A 27,288-nucleotide genomic window follows, 5' to 3' on the forward strand; every position below is an offset into this window, starting at 1 on the left:
CACAACCCACAGGCAACCACTACTAATCTGTTCATTTCACAAATGAGGACAGCAAGGCAAAAAGAAGCCAATTAATTCGCCTCAGGAGTAAACTAACCCGTTCTTCGACTAGCCAGAGGCTGGGCCAGGATTCAAACCCTGACCCTGGGCTCCCAAGTTCATGTTCTTAATCACTGTGTTTCAGCACCCAGAGTTTTCAGAAAGAATGTGTTTTCAGTATTTCAGACAAACTTTAGAAGGGTCCAAAATTTTTTTGAAACATGTCAGCATACCTGGAGAGAGCAGACGCTGTTTTTGGAAACCATTCTGAAGAAACACACTTTTATGAGAAAGTTTGGTACTTTTATTTAAAATATTGGTCACATTGTCTTGTAGAACAATGAAGATCTTTGCTATTCAATAGTCTTAAGAGGCAAGTTCTGCATGGTTTATAGAGAAAGATCATCTAAATTCCATTTCCAATGCTTTTATTTCCAAAGAAAAATAATAGCAGCAGCCCCTTGAAAGGATCCTTCTACAGAATGGCGTTAGATGCCTCGCCCTGGGGGAACCGGAGAGAAGCTGATGTGCTGGTACTTTCCACTCTCCAGGGCTTACCAGCAAGGCCTTCCGTTGCGCTCCTTCCCTGCTGTGCATGAAAGGCACACGCTGCTCACAGCACCATGAAAACATGTCTTATCTGATAGAAGCATACGAAATGAGACGCTCTGTTAATTGTCCATTAGTCAACCGCTTCTCTTCTGCACCTCCCATGTGTGAGATGACACACAAGATAGGAGGTGGCAAAGCACAGATGATCAAAGCATGGACTCTGCACCCACACAGCCTTGCTTTGAATTGAGATCCACCACGTATGCATTAGGTCATCTTGGGCAAATTTCTTAAGCTCTTTAAGCCTCAATTTTCCCATCTGCAAGAGGAGGATAATAATAATAGTTATATGGAGATGAAATGAGATAATCTACATAAAGTTCTCATGATAGTACTTATTGTAAAACAAGCACTCAATATTAATTAGGACTAAGAAATAAAAATGAACTGGGATAGCCTCTCAAGTAGTTTACAATATCATAAAGAATGGTAGTAGGAAGCAGAATGTTTCATACATCATAAAAGTAGAACAAACTATTAATGGAGCTTTAAGAACCAAACGTAGTGTGGGATTATTCCACTCAGCAGTAACACACTGCTTGGGACTTTGCATCCCATATCCTGAATCCCATGAGTGCCTGTTTCATGTCCTGGCTCCTCCTCTTCCAATCCAGCTTCCTGCTAATGCACAACCTGGGAGGCAGCAGGTGATGGCTCAGCACTTGGGTCCCTGCCACTCACATGGGTGACCCAGATTGGATTCCAAAGTTCTGGCTTCAGTCTGGCCTAGCTCCAGCTGATGCACACAGTATGGGGAGTGAACCAGCAAATAGAAGATCTCTTTCACTTTCTCTCTCTCTCTCTCTCTCTCCACCTTTCAAGTAAAGTGAAAATAAATAAACATTGCAAAGGAAAGAGAACTAAAGATCAAAAAACAGCTGGAGAGAGGGGGAGGGGGTAACGAGTGAAGAATGAATAGTTATGAAAAGGCAGCCAACGGGAGTGGGAGAGACGTGGAATGGTCAGTGTGAGCCAAGGTGCAGAGATGGGAAAGACCCGAGTGTGGCCAAGGTTACCCAGTGGGAAGTGTTCATGGAAAGGAACAATAAAAGGTAAAACGAGAAACAAATGTGGTGGCTCCTGACTTCCAAATTAAGGAACTTTGGACTTCATTCCTGTGTATGAAAGATTGAGTGTAATTTTAAATGAAAGCTGATGGTTTGTTTTTGTTTCTTAGATTTAGGATTCAAAATCAATTCGACTTGAAAGGCATTTTAAATTCTTGGGGAGTCACTGATGTTTTTGATCCACTCAAAGCTAACTTGAAAGGAATTTCAGGTAACAATAGTTTTTCCAAGTCTTTTGTTTTTTCTTTTTTGTTGTTGTTGTTATTGTTGTTTAGTATTGTTTGGGGGTGGTTTTACTGGATTAATGGGTTCTCATTGTCTCTACAGTCTTCAGTGGTCACAGTCAGAGTCAACATCATGTAATGAATGACTAAAGAAAGTGCTTTGCTTTGGCTGAGAATATGTTGCTTGTGAAGCCAGTCACGCTTGGGTTAGATTTCATGGTGGAGGAGATGTTTTTGAGAATTTCAAGCATGGTTTTTGGAGACCACCTTCACAGAGATGTCTATGGTCATGGACCAGGGAGCCCACCTCTGTCCCAACAGAGGGTACCAGAGATGCTGGTGCAACAGTAGAACTCTTCCTCCTGACGGCCTGCTGTCATGCTAGCTCTACTTCCTCTCCCTCCCTGTACTTCCTCTGTCCTCTTTTAATTAAGCTAACTTGAAACTTGCCCTCATCTATCCAATTTCCTTTCATCAAATTACTCATACTCGTATAACCTTGCCCTAAAGTGTTCTACCAGCATCCATATTAAATTTCTTTGCCCATAGTTGACCTGCTACTACCAGTCAATAGCACTGAGACCTGCACTTCTATCAAATACAAGGGAACTTGAAAGGGTTCATGGGAAAATGGAATTAAAAAATAAGTTTATTTCAGTGCAAAAAGAATGTTGAAATCCATGCATGAGGCCGGTGCCACAGCTCAATAGGCTAATCCTCCTCCTGCGGTGCTGACACCCCAGGTTCTAGTCCCGGTTGGGGCACTGGATTCTGTCCCAGTTGCTCCTCTTCCAGGCCAGCTCTCTGCTGTGGCCCGGGAGTGCAGTGGAGGATGGCCCAAGTGCTTGGGCCCTGTACCCCCATGGGAGACCAGGAGAGGCACCTGGCCCCTGGCTTCAGATCAACGCGGTACACTGGCCACAGTGCACTGGCCGCAGCGGCCACTGAGGGGTGAACCAACGGAAAAGGAAGACCTTTCTCTCTGTCTCTCTCTCTCACTGTCCATTATGCCTGTCAAAAAAATAAATAAATAAAATAATAATAATAAAAAGAAATCCATGCATGAGAGGTCTTCAAAAAGTTACTGGAAAATGTTTGATGAAATAATTATGCATGGATTCTCATTTTTTTTTTTTGCACCAAAATAAATTTATCTTCTGATTTAATTTCCACAAACTTTTTAGCACCCTTATCTTTGAAGGGAATAGACTGCCAGAACCTGTGTCCCAGAATCCTCTCAGGAGACCATTGGCTAAATTACTTCCAATTCAAAGGCTCAGTTTTGTTTCTACTCTAGATAGAAAATTAACTGTGTGAAGACACTGTAGCAGGAATACTCCTTGGCCTTGACGTTCTCCTCACCTGATGAGCTAAAAAATCACTATCTTGAATGTTAGTTGTCTTAACACAGAAAAGTTCAGAATCTTCCTTTTTAACCAAAAAAAAAAAAAAGAAAAAAAAAAGAGAGAGAGAGTTTGATCCACAAAAGAAGTCGTGGCTTGGGCTTTATATGTGACCAGACTGACTGTCAGAGTTATTTATCACAAAACGCAGGAGGAAAGATCTGTTCTAGCATGTAAAAATTCTACCATCTTGGGGCAGGCATTTGACCACGGCTAAGACGCCAGATCAACATTGGAATACCTGAGTTTCATACCCAGAAATTACTAATACTGACCCTGGGATACAGTAGTAATGGCTCAAATAATTTGGTTCCTGCCACATACATGGGAAACCTTTACTGAGTTCCTGGCTCCTAACTTTGGCTCAGCCTGGCATTTGAGCAGTGAACCAATGGATGGGATCTCTCTGTGTCGTCTTCTAAATACATTTTAAAATTTGTATAATATTCATTTGACAGGAAGAGAGACAGAGACAGTCTGAGATCCTCTTCTACTGGGTCACTTGTGAAATGCTTACAACATCTGGGGCTGGGCCAGGCCAAGGCCAGAAGCCAGGAATTCAATCATGGTCTCCCACATGAGTGGCAGGGACACAAGCTTCTGAGGTATCACTTGCTTACTCCTAGGGTGTGCATTAGCAGGAATCTAGAATTGGAAGTGAAGCCAGGATTTGAGCCCAGGCATTCCAAAGCGGGATGTGGGCATCCCAAGCTGTGCCTGCCCCTCAAATAGATCTTTAAAAATAATTTTCTAAATCAATCATCTCTTTGTTGATTGCCTGGACATGCCAAGGGATAAGCAAAGCAATAGTCACACAGTGCCCAAGATGATGCTTGACATGTAGATGGAATAAATACTGATGATTTGGTTGAATGACTCAAAGTTTGCCTGGGTGGTACAGGAATAATCTGACACTGCAGAGAAAGGAAGAATATTGGAATACAAAAGATCCAAGGGCAAGAGTGAGCAAAGGATATGGAACTTAGGTGTGTTCTGTCCTTAATAATATGCGAAATCAAGCACAGCTGCTTCTGACTCCAGAGCTCAGCTATGGCATCCCCGTTGTTGTTGGCAGTTCTATTCTCTTTTTTTAAAATCATTCTAGTTCAAAACTTTGGGGCCATTTTTGACCTTTTCCTCCACACCACTATATTCAGTGAGTCACTGTGGCTTAGGATTCTTCCTTCAGAACTCTTAAAACTCTTTCATGTCCTAGGAGTACACATCTTAAAATGCCATCAATGCTGTTCTCAAATAGGACTGTCTCAAATAGGACAACTCCCCTATTGGCAATGACACCTAAGGTCCACATATGCCCCCCGACGAGATCTAAGAAACAATCTAGTTTGAAAAGTACCTTTTTAGCACCTAATCTCTTTTTTCTTAATGCAATTCAAGTCTACTTATATTAGTTCAAACCAGGAGAGACACGGACTCATGGATCTGGCTGCTGGAATAATTATTGAGCAGTTACCATGTGCCAAATGTGAAGCTTGCAATTCATGTTTCTTCTGGACAAAACATACCAACTTCTAGCTTTCTCCCATAAAGTTTTGTTCCTCTAAAGCAGAGGTCAGCAAATGACAGCCCACTACTTGTGTTTATAGACCAACTTTTACTGAAATAGCCACTCCCACTTATTTACATATCACCTATGACAGCTTTTCTACTACGATGTCAGAATTGAGTTGTTGGGGGCAGATACTATATGGCATGCAATGGCTGAAGTATTCAATATCTGGACTTTTATAGGAAATTTGCCAACTAAAGTATTGCTTTCCAATGCCCAAATGAGCTTTGGACTCTATTCTGATAGAGACAGGGCCGCTGAATCTTGATAAGAAATAATTTCCTCATTGCTAAAATGGGAGATCACCTACCTTACATCTTAATTGTAAAAATATAAATATAGTGCAGCGTCAACAGTGTTGACCAGAAAATAAGTCGTCAGGAAACACTGGCCTCCCTTTCTTTAATAAGAGGCTGCTAAGCAGTTTGTGCCAATGTTGGGAGCCTATAACCATAGGGGACATTTCTCCTTTTCTTTCCATTTGGTTCCAGAATCACTTTGCTTAAGTTCTCCTTCCCCATTCAGAGCTCTCTCATCTGTTTCTTCTTAGCATCACAGCCTTTTTTGCTGTCTGAAGACCTTGCTCAACATCATTTCAAGGCCCAATTGGCTCAGGGTTTAATTTTCCCCCCAGCCATCCTTGCCACTGTTATTAAGCTTTTTAAAGAGTAAATTGAGTCTCCCTTCACACTAGATACTAGCTGGAGACATTCTTTGCACAGTGGGCCCATGTCCTCCAGCATCAGTAGGTTTTGATACAGATCTGTGCCATCTAGTACAAGGCACACTTCTTGTGTCTAAACTTGAAACCCTGAAGAAACTATCTTGTTCTTCGCTTTAGAAGTGAATCATTAGTTTCCAATCTCAGCTCAACAAGAAGTACAAGCTCTCTCTCTTACTGTGACTTAAATGAGCAAACCACTGAGTTGTCCCTTTGAGTTCCTAAGTATGCCACGCCAGATGGCTGTCTAGTCAGAGCTGCTACACAGAGGAAGGAGTAGGTTCGAGGAGAAGCATGAAGAAAGCAACTAATCACAGCTCATTGTCAAAGGTCATCTCAGATCCTTCTCGGCACTTTCTATATCCTGCGCTGGGTGCTATGTGACACTCACAAACATACCCTCCAACTCTTAGCAACAAGGTGACAAGAAGATGAGAAAGATAAACTAGAAGCCATGCTCTGGCAAAAACTTGTTGAAAGCCAGTAACCCTGCCAGTAGTAAATAGTTGGAAAGACAAAAGAACCAGCAAATGATATATTTACCCTGCTTTATGAGAAGCTGAGGATGAAATGTAGGGACACTGATTTACATTTTGAAAATCCTGTTTACACAATGTCATGTTTTGAAGACGCTTAATCCTCTGGAGAGTATGACTAACTGTATACAAAGACTAATGGTCTCCACTAACAAAAGGGGAAAGGCGGCACTGAAATACTCATTTGGTTGAGTCTTGCCAAACATCCGTTTGCTATACCCTTATAGTTGCACAGACACCAACCAGCATTTCCTTACAAGGATAACCAGGTTAAAGAGCATTAGGGAAGTTTCCCTTATGGGGAAAAGAAACAAGCAGTTAGGGTGCGGGGTGTCTTGTGAATTCATCCAACATTTACTGAGCACATATCCATACCAAGCTTTCTAGTGCCAGCTGGGTGAGAAGTATTTAGAGTAAGACAATGTTTCTGCCTTCCAGGAGCTAAGAGTCAAAAAAAAAAGGAAGGTTAACGCCTGTAGGAGGTGCTATGAAGAATGCAGACTATGCCAGGAGAGAGGGAGGAAAAAGGGCACCTCCCTGCTGGAGACACTGAAATGTAACGCAGGAGCAAATGAGCTCTTGGTGGGCTACGTTCCAGAAGTATGTTCCTCAGAATGCTAACCCAGGAAATTTAGCCATGGAAGATGGCCAGGCTGGCTCCATGTTTAAATGCTATACATTGTAATCCTCCTTGTGGAGATATACACTAGAATGTCAGCAAATTAGCAGCTCTGAGAAGTTCCCTGCTAAAAACACAAGCATGAACTTGTTTAACTCTTATCTCCCACATTCAACTAATCTTGCAACCCTTTTTCCAGAATAGCACCTCGCAATGATTTTGAGAACAAATTCTAGGAAAATAGGTTGTTTGACTTTCAGTGGTACTAGGCAGCTGCCACTTCAGGTGAGGAGAAAAAAGCCAGGAGAATCCCTTTTTGCTTAAATTTTAGGTGGATTTCATTAGCTGCCTCACATTTCAAGAGCTAACAGGGATCTGTAATAGATCAAAGAAAAAACAAATTCACAGCTCCCAAATTCACATCTCCCCCAAACTCCTATCATACATGTTGGTCTTCTGAAATGTCAGTCTTACCAGAAATATAATTGAAGAGATGCTGATGTTGGGGCCATGTCAGGCTATGGGTCTAGCTGATGGCTGTGCAAACATGGATGCCAATTACTAGACTATTGCCACAGCCTACCTAACAGAAGACTCAGCCACACCAATTGGTCCCATTTCTCACACTGTACCAAAGTACCTGGGGTAACACACACACTGCTCATAGTGAAGAGCCTCTGTTCATTTCATCGACACTTGTTTAAAATGTTCAGACACCAACAAATGGTAACCAAGTCCCCTAGAATTGTAAAACCTTATGACTGTCAAAGAGCCAGGTTTCAACTATGAAGTTTTACATTTTGGTACTGCATTGCAGTTTGCTCAGTGACCTAGTCAGAGGAACTAATTATTGAGAGAGAAATTTGGTTCTTTTCTTAAAGATCCTGCCCCTCCCCCCAAATTAACTGTTAAAATAACCAATCTTCCACTAACTTTTAGGACAAGTGATGCTAACTATTTCCACTGATTCCCTCCCCCCACTCCCTCTGGCCTTTGCTTGTCCCCTTTGCTGATGCTGGAAAATAATTGCTCGTTTACAGGAGAGAGGCAGTGCACAAGAACGCTGCACATCCTCTACTCTGAGTTAGCTTTATTCTCTCATGACATTCACGGCCATCTCATTGTAAGTGCATTGACAAATGCAAATCCATTTAAATATTAATCTAACATGAAATGAAGTTCCTTCAAAACACAAGTACACGGTTACTTTAATTCTCATGCCATAGATCTCTTTCTAACCTCTCTACTTCTTTGCAGATTCTAGCTCATGAGGCAAGTTCATTGCATAACTGATAGACCTAAGTGCAGAATGCAGTCATGCAACATCAGGCATTTTTAATTCACTGAATGCCTCTTAAAACTTGTGTCTTAAAGATGTTTAAGATGCAATCTACTGAGGTTGGTGTTGTGACACAAAGTATTATGCCACTACTTGCAACACCAGCACCCCTTATCCAAGTGCTGGTTCAAGACCCAACTACTCCGCTTCTGATCCAGCATCCAGCTAATGTGCCCATGGGAACATAGAAGATGACACAAGTGTTTGAGTTCCTGCCACCCATGTGGGAAACCAGCAAGGAGTTCCTGACTCCTGAGTTTGGTCTGGCACAGATTTGACTGTTGCAGCCATTTAGGGAGTAAGCCGGGGAATGGAAGATCTCTCTCTCCCTCTTTCTCCTTTACAAATAAATAAATCTTTTAAATGCAGTTTAAGAAGGCATTCAAGGAAAATCTTAAGATGCTTGCTGAAAAAAGATTCCTGGGTTACAAATCTGCCTTTTACCACATATTGGGTGATTCTAACAACCACTGAAGTTTTAGAAATATTAGCTTAAGGCAAGACTTTTTGGGGGATTCTATGGTAAATTTAACAAATTGCATTTTTGGGAGTTATATAAAATATTGCAACTTAAGAATTTTCCAAGCAGATCATCTCCTTAGCTACACAATCAGCAGCATCAAATGCTGTTTTAGAAATACATGATTTTGGGGCTGGCGCTGTGGTGCAGTGAGTTAAAGCCCTGGCCTGCAGAACCATCATCCTATATGGGAACCGGTTCAGGCCTGGCTGCTCCACTTCCAATCCAGCACCCTGCTAATGCACTTGGGAAAGCAGCAGAGGATGGCCCACATCCTTGGGCCCCTGCAACCGTGTGGGAGAAGCTCCTAAGCTCCTGGCTTCAGATCAGCTCAGCTCTGTTGGCTCGCTCCAGCCTTTGTGGCCATTTAGGGAGTGAACTGGCAGATGGAAGATCTCTGTCTCTCTGCTCTACTTCTCTCTGTAACTCTTTCAAATAAATAAATCTTTAAATATATATATATATATAACTTTACAGTGTACTTAAATTCTTACAGTGAGTACATAAAAAATGTAAATGATAATTCACATTTTTATCATTTCCTGGAGTTAGGCCAAGATGGCTTTTATGTTTCTGAAGTGATCCACAAGGCCAAGATTGAGGTTTTAGAGGAAGGTACCAAGGCATCTGCAGCCACAGGTATGTTTCCCTTGGAAGTAAGCAATTCCCAATACATAGCTTACTTATATCTGCCTTTGTTAAATTCATCCAGTTGATTCTACAGTTCTAAACCTTTCCATTCAAAACCCCAAATCCACATGTAGTTAAAAAAAAAAGCAAAAATATTTTTGGAAAGTGATAGATTTCCATTTTGATCATCCCATAAACAAGGAATAGTAATTCTGTAAATTACTTGAGTAAGGAATTTATCTTTTGGAATATTTTGAAAATGGCAGACAGGCTTGGCTTAGTGTTATTTTTCTCTTTAATTATCTTATTTGTACCCCCTGCCCCGCCCCGCATAGTAACACTAGACAATGAATATTCAATAGGATGCTTTGATTTCTTCAAAAACTAAGGGATATAGCTAACTTCATATGCGACTTAAATTGTGGTTTCTGCAAATGAATAGAAAACGCAATGAGACTCTTCTCTTTCCCACAGCTCTGCTGTTACTGAAAAGGTCTCGGATTCCTATTTTTAAAGCAGATCGGCCATTCATCTTTTTCCTGAGAGAACCCAAAACAGGTATCACAGTATTTTTTTTTTTTTATATAGGATTCAGATAAATGTCTGACTAGCATCCCTCTAGCAACAAGAGCTCATTTGTCCACTGCAGCCTACAACAAGCATTTCTTCTAGCTATTTCTATAGTGTTTCCCAGTTGCTATGTCTTGTGTCCGAATAAAGGAAAATATTTTATAAGCACAAACTATTATAAATTTTTTTCTTTCTCATTCTCTGGGCTCATTAGTGGTTAATCTAGATTTAAAAAAAAAATTCAGTAAGCTTTTATTTCTTAGAAGACTTTGAAAAGTCATGTAAGTAAAATAAATCATAAATCTTGCCTTCTTTTCTCTGCTGTCCCCTATCTTGTCATTTTAGGTAAGCTGGTTTTTTCAGGCCACTAGAGTGTATCACACCGGTCGCCCAGTGACTCAGCGGCTCTAGTGTTCTAGTCAATGTACTAGGTTTCTATACTATTGTTCTGTTGATCTCTCTCAAAAATCAAATATTCTCCCTAGTACTCTTAAGTCCCATATACAATGATATTCTAATCCAAAGATGGCATGGCACAGACAAAGCCTTAGCACATCAGGACAGACAGATGCCATTGACGTTTCAACTGTAACATCTTTACATTAGTTCCTTTAGTGCTCCTCTTCCCACTCTGATAATTACTTATTAGCCTAGGAGGCAAAGAGATTCTCAGTAAAGAGTGTTGGCAAGTCTAAACAATGTACTTAAAAGAAATAGGATGGAACAAGACTAATAAAATCAAGCAAAGGTGGATCTACTTTAACTAAACATCAGGCTTTACTTTTATTTATGGAGAAAAAAAATGTCAGAAGTTAGAATAATGAAAAGTATGCATAGTTTTACACAAATTATTAAGGAAATACTGTCAACATCATTTTATCTGAGAATCATTTGTATACTGCTGTAACGTGTGCTAGAAATCAAAGGAACATTTTTTGTGACAAAAAGGATGAATATAATCATTCACTAGAAAATAATCTATTTGGGGATTATTTGGAGAGAAAAAGTCCATCGACAGAATATATCTTCTCAGTATTTCACCATGATCATCCCAAACCCATAGTGATTAGATGAAAATGTCATTCATCACTCAGAATAGGCAGCAGAGCCTTTCTTGGAAAGGATACATGTCAAGAAACTGAAAGATGAAAATAATGACAGGTTCTGCCCCCTCAAGGAATAATGGAAACAGGACTAAATTTGAACATAAAAGCCATTACCAAAAGTTGACAGCCAATAAAGGTTGATGATGGTTAAAAGAGAAAGATTGTTTTTGGAATTTAACTACATAAAAATGATGTAAAATCCTCAAAGTAGGAAAGGACACACCACTAAATCAATATGACTTTCAGAACTGCCTTAGTTATTAGAATGAAAATATAAGGTTAATCTAAAACCAGTTCCATAATCGGTAGCAAATCTAAGTATAATCATTGTGAATTTATTTCCCTCTCCTTCTGGGAGGCATTTGCCCACATCAGACAAAGCAAAGTGGTTTCTCCTCTGTGATGGTTATTGAAGAGATTAAAAATGAATCTTAGCCCTTCACCACTCCAAACAAATCTGATTAAAAAAAAAAAACTAATAAACCAATCAATTGACAGATGGGACAAATACAGAAACATGAAAAATAATAATCTACAAACCTCAAGATTAAACTTTTGGAGGATATCACTTATCAAGCCGAAGGTCATCCAGCAACATAGAGAGATTAAAAGGCATGCTGTTCTCCCCAGATAAAATCCCTTGCCCCTCTGCTGACAAGATGAATTCCACAGTTAAGTATTTCACAAATTAACTAACGTACTCTTAGTTTTTTGAGAGAAATGGGATGTTAAGCTGTAGTTATGAGGAACTTAAAATTGTAGAACTAGGTTTTGGGATGAAGATGCAAAGAGCATAGTGGCAGAGAGATAAAGGACAAAAGAAGACAGAACAGACCGCTATTCCCAACTCCCTTAAGAGTTCATTCTGAAAGATGCATACAATGCTGGGTTCTAAAGGATAATGACCCCTTGTGCAACCTGTGAGATGGAAATAAAACTTTTAAATAAGGAGAACTGCTAACTATTGGAATAGACTGATTCTGTCCTAGAGGTTCCTATCAAACATGGACTTTTATCTGAATGACTTCTAATCCCGTCTGTTACTCTCAGGAACTAACTATATCTAATTTAAGACCAGACAATATATTCTGGAATTTTGTGTAGCTCGTGTTGAATTTAGCAATGCTGACTGCAGGCAGTTTCCTTAACAATTCCTAATCTACTGAGTGATATCTTGCTTTACTTAAAGGTGTTTTGTAGAGGTAAAAAAGCTTTAGAGAATTGCATATAAGAATATTACACAATGCTAACATTAAAAGCTTCTTTTCCTTGGCAGGGTTTATCTTCAGTATTGGGAGAGTCTCAAGTCCCCTTGACTGAATTAGAAGATCTCAAGCACATTCTCCACTTTCATCTCTGCTTTACTTCATAACAAGTTACAATTTCATTTTGCTATACTCTCAAAGCTTAAAAAAATGTTTTGATAAAATGTAAAAGTTAAGGATATGTGGTTTTCCAATATTATGGACTTAATAGTTCAACTGTATATGTTTATTTTGCTCTGTTAATTCAAATCCTTTTTAACTATCTTTTCTACGGGGCACTCCCAAACCACTGAAAGGCACAGCAGTGATCTACGAAATATGAATGAGTCAGGCCACAGGACTGCTTCCCTAATCATGACACACAAGGCCACACTGGATTGAGGGTAGAAAATGAAGTGTTGGATTTCCTTATCCTGTATAACTTGGGGAGAATGCAAAATGGGCAAAGTCTTCTGAAATGTTTCCTTTTCATTTAATTTCTAAATAAAATGGAGAATTTCAGTGTGAGAACAGCAGAGCAGAACATGAGAGCCCCCTTGGAACCTCTAAATTGTGGGCTTTTGTAATAAGTGTGGTATCAAATTGCTAAAATTTCAGAGTATACAGTGTATCCCAAACTTAACCACTCCCTAACAGCCTCCACTTAGTGCCGTTACAATCCTAGTAAGAAGAAAACACAGTTGAAGGGAAATAAAGAAACCAATAATGTCCAAAGTTGTCTGCTTTTTAAATAGCTTTGAAAGTGTCTGTCTATCTGCCACAGACAATTAGTCACTCCCATTAACCTAGACAGAAATGGGAGTATGTTGGCTTGGCCAACAAAAACCACAAACATAGTAAAAAGACAATGCAGACTATGTAACATGTAATTACAGTTAGGTTTAACAAATATGAACTTCAAGTGTGCATTTTTCCAATGCTATAAAGCAAGGCCTTTAAAATTCCATTGTCTTAAGATGTTTTTTTGAGTGATTACTTTAAATGTGATTATTTCCTAAACCACACAAGAGTAAAATAGAGCATTTATTGATGGAATAACAAAAGTGCTTTTCTTAAATATTCTTCAAAATACATTTGTACAACTTACAATAATATATCCAAAATAACTGTATATACAAAACATTACCTAGTTTTAATGTATGTGCTTTTTTTCCCCAAAAATTACAAAGTAACTTCTTTTTAATTTTTTTTTTTGGCAAAGTTCAACCTTAACAGAGGTGACAATTTTAAAGGTTGGTTTAAGAAAATAGAACCTGAGGGAAATTGACACGCAAGAGTCAATGACAAGCAAGAGATTTGGAGGAATTATTTTTAGTTTGTTAAATAAAAATGTTTTTTAGAGTGATACTTTTCACATTACAAAAATAAACCAAAATGAAGAAAAGGTCACTGTAAAATGATGGAAAAAGGATCTGTAGACTTGCTCTTAGTATTTCAAGTAGCCAACAATGCATGTCAAAAAAATGAATGCAAGATCACAACAGTCTTGTATTTACTTTGTATTTGGAGAAGACAGTGAAATAAATGGCCACATTCTATTTTCTTTTAATTGCTATTAATGTGGTTGATCTGATTAGCTCTTCGATGAATTTCATCCAAGAAGTTCTCCAGTTGTTCTATTAGCATTCGTTTTTTAAACCTGTATAAAAATATAAATAATAACATTCTCAATTGCTTTTCTAATGAATGGCATGTTATGATGTTTAGAAAAGGGCAAAAAACTGTTTTTGGAAGATTTTTCAAAGTGAAATGAAAACCAAAAAAAATCAACAATCCATGACATAAAAATCTGTTGGAAGATTAGCATGTTATTTTATCAATACACTTTGATAGATTATCCCTAAAACAAATAGTCTAAGCCCAGAAATAACAGGAATGAGTTTATCCCTTCTACAACTTTTGAAAAGGAAAAAAAATCCTACCATCTGCAGATTGCATATATTCTAGGAAAATTGGGATTCCCAAAGCAATTATTCCAAGAGCTTCTCAAACTCTTTGAAAGGCATACAAAGAAAGTATAATTCTCCACAAAACAAAAGGAGAAATTAAAAAGGACAGTAATATTTAAAAACCATAATGTTCCATTATTATAATTTAAATAGTCAGCAAATCAATAATTAGACATATGTTACAGAGGGTATAGCAAGCACTTAATGTTCACAAAGTAATTTTTTAAAAAATTTTCAGCAATAAATATAAGTAGACTACAATTACAGTCCTCTACATGAATATTAATCAAAAAAACTAAATTCTACTCTACTTCCTCTCTTCCTGTAACTAATATAAAGTCGCCATAATATTATACTGCTCCCTGAAAGTGGCAGAAGCATAGTAGAGGTACCAGGAATAGAACTGAATCTATGAGGCTTCATTCAACAGAACATCACCACGAAAAGCAGAGAAAGCTAATTTGCTAAAATTGTATAGAAAAGTTATGGTCTTATCTTGATCTTTCAAAGTAGTTTATGCTCTAGCCACTCCAGGAAAAAAAAAAAATTGCTTTATCTAAATCCTTTACATGTAGCAATAGAGAGATGGAAGATTAATCAAAACATGAGTATGTTTATATTTGAAAGTCAGATGAGATAAACCATAAATCTTCTAATATTAAAATTCTCAAGGTCTAGAAGGAAACACTAAAAATGCGTGTAAACTCATACAAGTATGCTTTCCAATTAACTATACTTTGTAGTTACATTTATAATTTTGATCCACATTCCTTGTCCATAGTCCTGGGCTACTGAAACAATCAGATTAAGGTCCATCTGTCCAACTCTGGTCCCCTTAATAACATGTCTTCCTAGGGCCAAAACTGCGGCATAGCAGGTAAAGCCACTGTCTGCAGCACTGAAATCCCATATTGATATCGGTTTGAGTCCCAGCTGTTCTTCTTCCTATCCAGCTCCCGCTGATGTGCCTGGGAGTGCAGTGGGAGATGACCCAAATCCTTGGGACCCTGCATCCATTTGGGAGACCCGGAAGAAATTCCTGGTTCCTGGATTTGGATTGGCCCAGCTCTAGCCATTGTGGCCATTTGGGGAGTGAACCAGTGGATGGAAGATATCTCTCTCTCTAACTCTGCCTTTCAGATAAATAAATCCTTTTTTGTTTAAAAATGTCTTCCCATGCAAAAATGAACTGTATTCAAATACTGTCTTCCTAAGTTACTTCTAATTACTGATTGACATATAAAAGAGAAAAATTAAGGCCTATAAAATATGAAGACACCAAAAAGCTAAAGAGGTTAAATAAGAATTATGAAAAAAAACTAATAATTTGCATGGAGAAAAGGTTCATAATTCTTGAAGGATTTGTGTATCTACTTTTTAAGTGAACTGATTTCAGTAAACAGAAAAAAGTTCTCCTATGTATTTGTGTCATAAACATGCATAAACACAAATGCATGATGGGTACTAGTAAAATATTTTCTATAAGTATAAACTGGGGACCCATTTCATCACCAATTCATATTGTATAAAATAATCTGTTTACCTTGATGCTTCCTTAATGACATTTTGTAAAAATATTAGTCTTGTTTGTAAACTGCCTTGCACATGCTTCAGTAAAGTGAAGATTCTTTCATATTCTTAAAACAAGAGAAGCAAAAAGAAAAATTAAATGCCTTTCAGCATTAACATATACTGGAACAAACAAAAAGATACAATGAAACAAAACATTCTACATAAAAATTTCACTACTCCGTTTTACAATACATTTTAACATAGACTTGTGAGAAAAGTATGTGTCAACAAAGATAAAACAACTTGTTAAGCAATGCTTTTTTGGGTAAAAGTTCCCATGAAGGTATCAAACATAAAGCTTAGAAGAATGAGTTACACGGCTTTTTTGGTAGTACCACTGACAAGAAAAAGGCAAGTGGCCTTTTCAGAAACAAAAACCCCAAACAGTATAAGAACGCTACTTCAGTTTCAGGTTTTCACACACAACCCTGCCAAGGACTTATACACTCCTAAATGCCAAGTTCTCTGAGTCTTACCCACTTCTGGACCACTACAGGTCATTTTTGCACTATCAGAGCAAGTGATCTATTAACATCTTCTGAATGAATCCAAATAATATCGAATTTGATTACCATGAAGTACTTCTGTACTAATATAATTAGCTTTTTGGCTTAAGGATATTGTTGGTCACTATCATAGTTTAAATCTGAAACACAACGTACATTCTGTAAACAATATAGACATGAAGTCATTTAATACTATAATTTTTGGGGTTGGCAGGTTAAAATACTATGGGTTCCTGTCATGGTAGGAACCCCACACACAACCTATCTATAGTTTTCTTCAGCTCTCAGTTCTTACTAATCCTAACTCACTCAATTCCATAATCCTTTAGCTTCCATGACATTAACTTCTATCATATGTAGTACCCTGGACATTGCAGATAGTAAGTGTTTGCCGAATGAACAAAGAATCAATCTTAAATGGTTTAAATACTGCTCAAGACCATGGTGTATGCTTTCAGTAATTCAATCTGTTTTCTGAGCACATATAGAAATCAAATCTGAGGTTTGGCCAATTATACATACTTCTTCCTGGTTTTCGGATCTCTTTCATTATTTGTGCTTTTAGTTCAGTGTTGACCTCTTCATGGCTTCTGCAATGCATCAATTTCTTTCCTTTGTTGAGTGAAGATGCTGGTATGTTCTCCTCAGCACACTGTTCTTTATCTCTTGGTTCCTCATGATTTTCTAAAAATCCACCAACACTGAGGTCATTAGTTCCTAAATGATCATGACCAAGAGCCTCTGTATGATTGGTTGGTCGTTCCAGTAAATTGGCTGGAGAAGATGATGTTGAAAATTCAGTATCCATAGCATTTGGTGTAACATCTGATGAAAGTTGGTCTGCAACATGATTTTCAATCACATCATCTATTGTTGAATCATTAGTGGTTTCTGAAACTAAAAACAAAGGAGAAAAATGCTGAGAGCCAATTTGAAAGCACATGGTAAAGAAAGCCAATCACAACTTCTATCTTTGACTAAGGTAAATTAACAAATGATGAGATCTGGTTCTGAAGCTTTGTCAAAGATATGGTGGACTTCAATGTGCAACATTCACAATATTCACTAAATCTGTACACTTTTCTTAGAAAAAAAAAACAAATCAAAAAGCCAATTCTAACTAGATTTTAGTCCTCTGTTTTATTCGACAGTTTTATTGAAGAAGATTTTTTTAAAATTTTTTTTATTTTTTTTGACAGGCAGAGTGGACAGTGAGAGAGAGAGACAGAGAGAAAGGTCTTCCTTTTGCCATTGGTTCACCCTCCAATGGCCGCCGCAGCCAGCGCACCACACTGATCCAATGGCAGGAGCCAGGTGCTTCTCCTGGTTTCCCAGGGGGTGCAGGGCCCAAGCACTTGGGCCATCCTCCACTGCACTCCCGGGCCACAGCAGAGAGCTGGCCTGGAAGAGGGGCAACCGGGACAGAATCCGGGGCCCCGACCGGGACTAGAACCCGGTGTGCCGGCACCGCAAGGCGGAAGATTAGCCTAGTGAGCCGCAGCGCCAGCCCTGAAGAAGATTTTTAACACTTCAGTAAATACATGTGATGTAAATTATCATGGTCATCTTTATCTTAGAGAGCTTCAGCTCATTCTGATGATCTATTACATCTGTTACCAGTTAGAGGCAAAAGTAAAACATTGAACGGTTTTCGCTCTTCCCAACTTTGCAGAGAACATACTACCGAACAGGTCACGTTTCTCAGTATACCATTCCTTCTGACCAGCCAGCCAGTCCTCAAGAATTGAACAGTGCAGAGCCACTTGCTGTCTACTTCATTAGACCATTGCACCCACACACTTGCAAAGTTGCCAGTTAACACCAGGTTATTATACTTGGTCCCCAGAAAAGCAGCTGAATTCCAAGTCCTCAAGGACCAAAGCTGAATTCGTCTCTGCTGTCCTCCTTACACTATCTCCAAATGTCAATTCCTGGTTTACTCACACTTCCCTGTACTCAGCCCCACAATCCCCTGAACACCTAAATCCAATTTTGTGCCTGACTAACTCCTCTTTACTGGATATTCTCTACAATATTTTACACTTTGAGACTCAGTGCTCCTGTAAAGAAACTGCACTCCTTTTCAGACCAGCAGTAAAAACTGCTCTCCCTCACACACTCTTCACGTGCTTAAAATCTCCACATGGGGTCACAGATTCTTTTGCCTCCCCATGTCCTTTCAAGATTTCTTCGGGCACTCATGTAAAAATTCTTGCTCCTTTGAGGCTCAATGATGCCACTCATCCTCTCTCTCCTCATTACTACCCTATAACTTCAGGGCACATTCTTGGAGCCAGTGATGTCTTTGGCATCTGGTTCACAGCCTTCTTCTTATCCCCAAGTCCCTCCTGACAACAGATCCTTACTACTCAAAGTGTGGTCTATAGACAAGCAGCATTGGCACTGAGCGCCATCAGACTGAAGGAACAAGCACCTGCAATTTAACTAGACCCCCAGATGGTTCACATGAACATTAAAGTGTGAGAAGTGCTGTGGTGACCAGTGTCTAAGCAGATCACATGCCAAGAATCTGGCCTCCCATTCCCTGATTTTTTTTTTTTTTTTTTTGACAGGCAGAGTTAGTGAGAGAGAGAGACAGAGAGAAAGGTCTTCCTTCCGTTGGTTCACCCCCCAAATGGCCACTACAGCCGACGCTGTGCTGATCTGAAGCCATGTGCTTCCTCCTGGTCTCCCATGTGGGTGCAGGGCCCAAGGACCTAGGCCATCCTCCACTGCCCTCCCTGGCCACAGCAGAGAGCTGGACTGGAAGAGTGGCAACCGGGACAGAATCCGGCGCCCCAACTGGGACTAGAACCCGGGGTGCCAGCACCGCAAGCGGAGGATTAGCCAAGTGAGCCAGTGCCGGCCCCCCAATTTCTTAACTCCAAAGAGCTGCCTCCCCACCCAACCAATTCACATTCAGGGATGCAGGAGCACAGCCCTCATCTTTGAAGGGCCCTGGCTACGGTTCTCTAGCTCAGCCACTCCTCTACTTTCTCCCTCCTTTTAATTAGAGCTGTTCTAGACAGTGGCTTACCAGCCAGGCCTATCTCTCATGATACATCACTATTATCAATGTCTTTACTTCTCTTGTTCCATAGTCCTCCTAGGACACATGCTAGGCAAAACCTCAAGCTTCATGACTCATTATGTACCTCCTTCCAACCTGCATTCAGGAATGGTAAGCACTGACGGAGAAACAGGACCCTGCTCCAGAGTGGTCACAGTCACCATCAGTCTGCAAGTGCTCGGCACTGACCAGCAATCTTTTCTTCCCCTTCTGCAAAGATTATTCAAACTTCCACCATCCGCTTCAAATCTGACTTTCACTTTGACTCCCTTTCCCTCTCAGCAGTTTATCTTCTGTATCAGAGAAGAAAAGCAAAGCAAAGTTGTAGTCCAGGAACTTCCTCTATTCCCCCGACTAAACTTGTACCCATACCCATGCCAGGCAATGGAAGCAGCAGTCTTTCAACTGTGGTCTGATTTATGGCTCTTTTGCCTACTCAATGCTTTGGTGCTCATCATGCCTTTTCTCATTTTATCTCCAACTTCTCCCTCTACTGGTACTATCACACCAGAATTTAAACACATCCAAGTTTCTTTGATGTTAAAAAAACAAAGCAAAACCAGAGCCGGCGCTGTGGCGTAGCAAGTAAAGCCGCCGCCTGCAGTGCTGGCATCCCATATTGGTGCCGGTTCAAGACCTGGCTGCTCCATTTCCAATCCAGCTCTCTGCTATGGCCTAGGAAAGCAGTAGAAGATGACCCAAGTCACTGGGCCCCTGCACCCGTGTAGGAGACGCGGAAGAAGCTCCTGGCTCCTGGCTTTGGATTGGCGCAGCTCCGGCCATTGTGGCCAACTGGGGAGTGAACCAACAGATGGAAGACCTCTCTCTCTCTCTCTCTCTGCCTCTCCTTCTCTCTGTATAACTCTGACTTTCAAATAAATAAATAAATCTTAAAAAAAAAAAAAAAGCAAAACCATCATTTTCACCCCAACAAGACCTCCAACTACAATTCGTTTCACACCTACCTTTTATAGCTAACCTTCATAAACTGGTGGTTTACACTTATAATCTCCATTTTCTCAACTTACTCCTCTAATCCACATTTTTAGGGTTCTGCTCCCTTTACTACAAAGAAATCGCTCCAGCTAAGAGAGCCAAAGACCAAGAGTCCTTCTACTCCTCTCAACTGATCTGTTTTTTTAAGCAGTTGACTCTCAGCCACTCAAGTCTATATCCCTTTAGCTTCCATGACATTAAATTCTTCCCTATATTCTTATTTCATGGATTTTTCCTTCTCAATCTCCTTTTCTGTTTTCTAATCTTAATGTTTGCACTTTCAAGGTTCCGTTCTGACCTTCTTTCCCTCTGTTTCTTGCCTGGTGAGACAATTCACTCCAGGGGATGGTTAACCTCCCATATCTACGCCTCTTGCCCAGCCTTCTCCTGAGTCCCAAATTCAAATATTCATCTTCTAACTTAGTATCTCAATTATGCTACCCAATATGCATTTCTATACTAAACTCGATGATCACCATGTCTTCTTTCAGCTCCCCCAGTGTTTCAGAACAGATGCCCGACTCCTCCCTTGTCACTAAGTCCTTTGCTGATACATCCAACTATTTCTCAAATACAAACTTTTCGCAATCTCACTGCAGCCAGATCACAATCGTCTCTTCCCTGGGTTTTCTAACTAGTTACTGTGCATACACAGCAATTATTTAATAACATCACAAATATTCAGTCTACATTCTCCAATTACCTTCTATATATTTTTTTTTTGGTGGAAAAGCTTGATTTTTATTTGATTCTGGATCCAATCAAGCCTGTTACACTGCACCTGGCTTATATGCCTCTTACCAACCTCTCCATTTGTGAGATCCCTCTGTACTTCTCTCTTTTTACTATGTGTGTTTCATACAGGGAAGGGGAGAACAACAGACACTTGATTCTGTAGCATTTTCTAGAGTCTACATTTTGCTAATTATATTCCTGTTTTTTTATTTAACACGTTTCTCTGTCCTCTCTATTTTCTATGAATTGCTAGTTAGGTCTAGAACCTGATCACACCAACATTCCTTTTTCTTCCCTTTTTATTTGGGCAAGACTCCTTTAGAGGCAGTATCATATAAGTCCACCAGGAAGTTTACAATATCCGGTTTCTCTTCTTTAAGATATTTTAAGTCAGGAATGATGACTACCTTCAATTAATAAATCTACTCATTCATTAAGGAATCTCTAAATTCATTTTTCCTCCATCCTAACAATCCACACGTTACAGTCAGCTCAGTATTATAAAAATGTAGTCAGATCAAGTCACCATCTCTCAAAATCTTTCACTGGATGCTAAGTGTCCTTGGAATAAAGAAGAGAATCTTCACAGCAGCGTCCAAGGCCCTGTATTATCTGGCTTTTTATCTATCTTTCAGTATTCATGTACCTCACGGTCAACATCCTTGCTGTACTGGAATTCTTTTAGTTCCCTGAATGCCCCTCTTTTTATTAACTGTCCGAATTACTTGTCTTACATTACTGCTCTAGCATAGGCAAATGCACAGCTTTATTTAATTCCCATTCGTCCTTCAAGTGTCAGTTTAAATATGACTTCCTCAGGAAAAGTGCTGTGACCCCATTGACGAAGTTAAATCTTCCTGTCAAATGTTTCCACAGTATACTTAGCTTCTCTTTCCTAACATTTATAACACTTCTAATTATCTATTCAATGGCTTTCTCCCTTTGCTCACCATAAATGAGGGCAAAGATCACTACTGTCTTGTTCACTGCCGTACAATGCCTAGCATTGTCCAAAGTAGCCTAAATACTTATTTGTTTCTGAAATAAACTGAAATTGAATTATCTGCCAGCACTGATAATCCTTTCAAAACTACTATTTTGAAAAGCTCAAGAATCACAAATATTTTGGAGAATGACAGCTAATAAAGCATTATGAATTATTGAAATATTCAACAAATGGTCACAAAAAACACATACAAGTTATTACAAGCTAATTTAGAGCAAACATCTTCTTTAGATATTCTATTAACTTTTTTCTATAATCTATAGCAAAAATCTCTTCCCTAAAGAGGAACCCAAACAGCATCAAATAATGTTAAAAAAGAAAATCATACTTTTATGAAGAGGAAGGGGTTTAATAAGATCTGGCTGTGCTTGAGTCATAGGTACAGGTGGTCCTTTTCCTCCAATATGATTGTTCACTACAGGATTCTGTTGTCTGCCTCGCAGGAGGGGAGACATACACCGACGTCTTTTAGGGATCCCTTGCATATTTGGTTCTCCAGGGCGCTTATGTTTATTTTGAGGTCCAGCCACAAATTCATCTGCTTCATCTATCATCATACCCTAAAAAACATACATACATAATTTTGAGTTTACATACAACTGTTATTTTAAAATTTTGTCTCTTTTGTCTTTTTAATTGGCAAATTGTGCATGCTTACTGGTTACAATGTAGTATTTTGATCTCTCTCTATCACACACACATATATATAGACCTCTCTCACACACACACAGACACATATATATAGTAGAAAGATTCAATCGAACTAGAAATCTATCATCTCATCAATTGAGAATTTTTTTTTTTTTTTGGCCTGGTAACAATGTTAAGAATCTACTGTTTTAGCAATCTTAAGTATACAACAGATTATTATTAACTATGGTCATCATACAGTATAGTACATACATTACACCAATCAAATGGAAACTGTACCCTTTGATTAACATCCTTTTCCCCATCCTTCCTCCTCCTCAACTCCTTAGGTAATCACCTTTCTGATCTATTTCTAACAAAAGAATACAATTTTCATGAATTTATATACAATTTTTAAATGGTATAACTAACCCCAACTCCAATTCTGGGGTGGGTATCTCGTGTAGTGGTTAAAACACCACTTGAGAGTTTAGCATTGTAGTGCAACAGCTCGAGCTACTACTTGGTATGTTTGCATCCCACACTGGAGAGCCAGTTCAAGTCCTGAGTGTTCCACTTCCAATGCAGCTCCCTGTCGACCTATAATGGATAATGGACCAAGTACTTAGACCCCTGTTACCCACGTGGGAGACCAGAATGGAGTTCCTGGCTCCTGGTTTTAGCCTGGGCCATACCTAGCTATTGTAGCCATTTGGGAAGTTAAACAGCAGATGGAAGATTTCTGTTTCTTTCAAATGAATAAAAAAAAATGTCTTTTTTTTTTTTTTAAAATGCCACTTGGAATGCCTGCCTTCCATAGTGGAGTCCCAGCCTGGAGACACAGCTCAGTCCCCAATTCCAGCTTCCTAATGCATACCCAGGGAGGCAGCAGCTGATGGCTCAAACAGGTGGGTCCTTGCTACCCACAAGAGAGACCTGGATTGAGTTCCCAGCTCCCAGCTTCAGAGTGAGCAGAGGATGGGAGATCACTCTGTCTAACTGTGTGTCTCTTTCTGCCTTTCAAATAAATAAGTTTAAAACAACCAACTATTCTAACTATACTGACTCAGTTTGTTAGACAACCTATCAGGAAAATAGACTTTAGTTAAATTAGGAACTGTTAAATCAACAATGCATACTCAAACAAATTATATAAGGGAACACTTTAAAATTACCTTTTTATCCAGCTTAAATGGGTTGCCAAATGTATGCAACCTTCGAGGTTGATCGGGATCAAGTTCTCGTAGCGGAGAAGGTACTTGCTTGAGGTATTCCTGGTAATTTCCCATTTGTGCTATAGGAACACTGTGCACTTGATCTTTTCAAACACAATACAATAGAAGTTAACCTCACTAAAACTATATTCCATCCAGTTATCATATACACAAATGCTACCTAATGTTATTCTAGAGAGTATTCACCCTGACCATTTATTTTAGTTTGGTGCAATTATAAATATTGTAACACAGTCCTTGAGATTTTTAAAATAAAATTTAAAATACTAATTTCATTTCTATCAAAGCAAAAACACTGTAGCTAATCTCAGTGCACAGAATAAGAAACAAGTATGAATTTACCACAAAAGGTATAGCTTTTCTACTCTACCTGGTTCCAAATAAATAAAACTTGATTACAGAATTTGCAGAAAAGTATAAAGTGTAGTACAGTAGAAAATGGAAGTCATATAAATAACCCATTTATATAAAGCTGTACTTAGATTACTTAAATCAGAGATGGCAAGGGGTAAATTCCCATCTGATTTGATTTTCAGTAGATGCCATTAACACAGTAGAAAGAAATAGCAAAACATGCCATGTATTGGTCATAAAGTTACACTATGCTGTGGTGTAGCAGGTAAAGCTGTTGCCTGCAGTGCCAGTATCCTATATGGGAGCCGGTTCAAGTCCTGGCTGCTCCACTTCCAATCCAGCTCTCTGCTATGGCCTGGGAAAGCAGCAGAAGATGGCCTAAGACCCTGTGCCCCTGCACCTGCATGGGACACCCAGGAGAAGCTCCTGGCTCCTGGCTTCAGATTGGCTCAGTTCTGGCCATTGTGGCCATTTGGGGAGTGAACCGGAAGATGGAAGACCTCTCTCTCTCTCTGCCTCTGCCTCTCTGTAATTCTGCCTTTCAGGTAAATAAATAAATCTTAAAAAAAAAAAAAAAGAAGAGAAAATGATTGTATGGGCTTGCATGTAGGTAAGTGTGATGAAAGCTAAACTAAACTGTTAACAAAACTATTATTTCTGGGAAGCAGTCTGGGGTAACAGTGACAATCAGAAGGAAAGGAGAGTATCAGGGATCATTTACATTTGATTTCATTTGTTTAAATTTACAATGGGAATGTAACACTAGTGTAATAATCCTTTAAAATTTATGCTACCATACTAAATTTTCTTAAATTATAAAGAAAAGAACTATAAAAAATACTAATATTAAAACCATGATCTAACCTTCATCCTGTCCTTTAAGAAATTTACGGGTGCTCTTCAAAAGATTAGATCGCATTCTTGTCAAGTGATCCAAAAGATTACGTCTTGGGATGTCATAAGCATTTCTAAATGTCTGAGGCTTCAAATCCTATTGAAAAACATTCAAGGACAAAGTTTATTTTCAATTCAGAGTTAAAAGATACTAAAATCTCTAGACTGCAGTATGAATTTAGAAATAAGATAGGTAGATTAACAAATTAACTAAAAAAAATAATAATAATGACACATGGTATTATCTTAGTGTACTAATTTAGGGCCAAAGGATGGAAAATATGGTAATGAGCACAACTATACTCATATAATCTCAAATGCACATCAAAAATCTATTAAATTTTTATTATACCAATCTCCAAATTTTGAAGATTGATAGTTTTGTAAAATAGCTTTGATATATAATGTATATACCATATAACTACTTATTTGAAGTATACAGTTGGATGAGTATTGGCAAATTTAGTCATGAAACCATCACCACAATTCAGTATTAGAACACTTCCACCATTCCAGAAAGTCTCCGGTACTCAGTTGTAGCCATTCTCTATTCTTATCCCCAGCCATCACTGATCTCTTTCTGCATTCCATTTTATAAATGGAGTCTTACAATATCTAGCTTTTCATATCAGGCTTCTTCTATTAAGTATTATGTTTTCATCTGAGATTCAAGCATGTTGTTTATCTACCAGTAGTGTGCTCTTTTTATTATTTCAGAATAATTTATTGTAAGGATACACAGCACCACTGTTGTAGAATTATTACAGAATAATCTACAGTAGCATTTGCATACTCAATATATGTTTAACTTCTTAAGAAACTGCAAACTATGTCCCATCAGGCAGTAGTGTTTTAGTTCTCCACATCCTCACCAACACCTGACACTCTTCAGTCACACATTTTAGTCATCCTACAAGGTATAAAGTAGTATCTCACTGTGTTCTTAATCTGTATTTCCCTAATAGCTAATAAAGTTGAGCATCTCATGTGTGCCTGTTTTTACTTGTATATCTTTGGTGAACTGTCCAAATTCAAAATTTGGCCCATATTTATTAGGGAGTTTGTCTTTCTATATTATCTAGAGTTGCACAGATTTGTTATTTATACATGTTGATACAAGTCCTTTAGGGATATGTGCTTGTGTTCCAGCCTGAAGCTTGGCTGTTCATTTTTAAAGTTTCTTTTAGGGGTTGGCACTGTGGCATACTATGCTAAACCTCTGCCTGAGGCACCTGCTGGCATCCCATACGGATGTCACGGATGCCGGTTTGTGTCCCAGCTGCTCCTCTTCAGAGCCAGCTCTTTGCTTATGGCCTGGGAAAGCAGTAGATGATGGCCCAAGTGCTCAGGCTCCTGTACTCAAGTGGGAAACCCAGAAGAAGCTCCTGGCTCCTGGCTTCAGATCAGCCTAGTTCCAGTGGTTGCAGCCATTTGGGGAGTGAACCGGTGGATGAAGACCTTCTCTCTGTCTCTCCTTTTCTCTGTAACTCTATCTCTCAAATAAATAAATAAATAAATAAATAAAATCCTAAAAAAAAGTTTCTTTGAAGAGCACAATTATTTTTTATCTTAATGAAGCTCAATTTATCAACTTTTTTGTCTCATGCTTTTTGTATTATATTTTAGAACCTCTGTTAAGGCAACATCATAAAGATTTCCTCTTACAATGTACAGAAAATCTGATTTATTCAACAATATAACACAACATAAAGTACTGCAAATTTTATTTGACTAGTACCTTATTTAGCAAAGCAACTTGGAACCCAGTGTATTCCTTCATGTTAAGATCTAGCAGTCTGTGAGGGACATCCTCTGAAATTCCCTGGAGCAGTTGTTGAAAATCTTTCCTATATGCCATTGATAAACCATGTGATCGACTTCTGACTTTAATACCAGTTTCCTGTACTACTTTTTTGCCTACAGATCCAATGACTCGATCAGATTCTATTTTGGCCTAAAGTAAAAAATAAACAACAGTTATTTTGACATAATCTAACTTGATAAATCAGATACTAATAGTTACAGTCTTCTATAAGTTTTTATTATATATTCAAAAGTATCTAATAAGAAATTTGAAACTCAAGTAGTAGAGCTTATGTCAACTACTGAGTAAACTAAAC

At 38.8% G+C, this 27,288-nt stretch overlaps 2 protein-coding genes across 4 annotated transcripts in view; one reads left to right on the forward strand and one right to left on the reverse strand.

The window, feature by feature from the left end:
• Nucleotides 1-13,491, forward strand: part of SERPINE3 (serpin family E member 3) — a 30,262-nt gene extending 16,771 nt beyond the window's left edge. Inside the window, exons 6-9 of the mRNA XM_008273863.5 lie at nucleotides 1,829-1,929; nucleotides 9,203-9,289; nucleotides 9,755-9,838; nucleotides 12,233-13,491. Of these exons, the coding sequence (XP_008272085.3) occupies nucleotides 1,829-1,929; nucleotides 9,203-9,289; nucleotides 9,755-9,838; nucleotides 12,233-12,276 (316 nt within the window). The 3' untranslated portion in view covers nucleotides 12,277-13,491. The remainder of the gene's footprint in view (nucleotides 1-1,828; nucleotides 1,930-9,202; nucleotides 9,290-9,754; nucleotides 9,839-12,232) is intronic.
• INTS6 (integrator complex subunit 6) overlaps nucleotides 13,232-27,288 on the reverse strand; it is a 92,615-nt gene continuing 78,558 nt past the window's right edge. For all 3 annotated transcript variants that reach the window (XM_051832218.3, XM_051832220.3, XM_051832223.3), the window contains 7 exons: nucleotides 26,907-27,122; nucleotides 25,139-25,265; nucleotides 23,861-24,003; nucleotides 22,384-22,615; nucleotides 16,771-17,145; nucleotides 15,714-15,807; nucleotides 13,232-13,860 (listed from right to left, as the gene is read on the reverse strand). In XM_051832218.3, the coding sequence (XP_051688178.3) occupies nucleotides 13,767-13,860; nucleotides 15,714-15,807; nucleotides 16,771-17,145; nucleotides 22,384-22,615; nucleotides 23,861-24,003; nucleotides 25,139-25,265; nucleotides 26,907-27,122 (1,281 nt within the window). In that variant the 3' untranslated portion in view covers nucleotides 13,232-13,766. The remainder of the gene's footprint in view (nucleotides 13,861-15,713; nucleotides 15,808-16,770; nucleotides 17,146-22,383; nucleotides 22,616-23,860; nucleotides 24,004-25,138; nucleotides 25,266-26,906; nucleotides 27,123-27,288) is intronic.

Source organism: Oryctolagus cuniculus, chromosome 9 (assembly GCF_051225735.1).
Source record: "Oryctolagus cuniculus isolate XC-2025 breed Fujian yellow rabbit chromosome 9, ASM5122573v1, whole genome shotgun sequence".
Lineage (NCBI taxonomy): Eukaryota > Metazoa > Chordata > Mammalia > Lagomorpha > Leporidae > Oryctolagus > Oryctolagus cuniculus.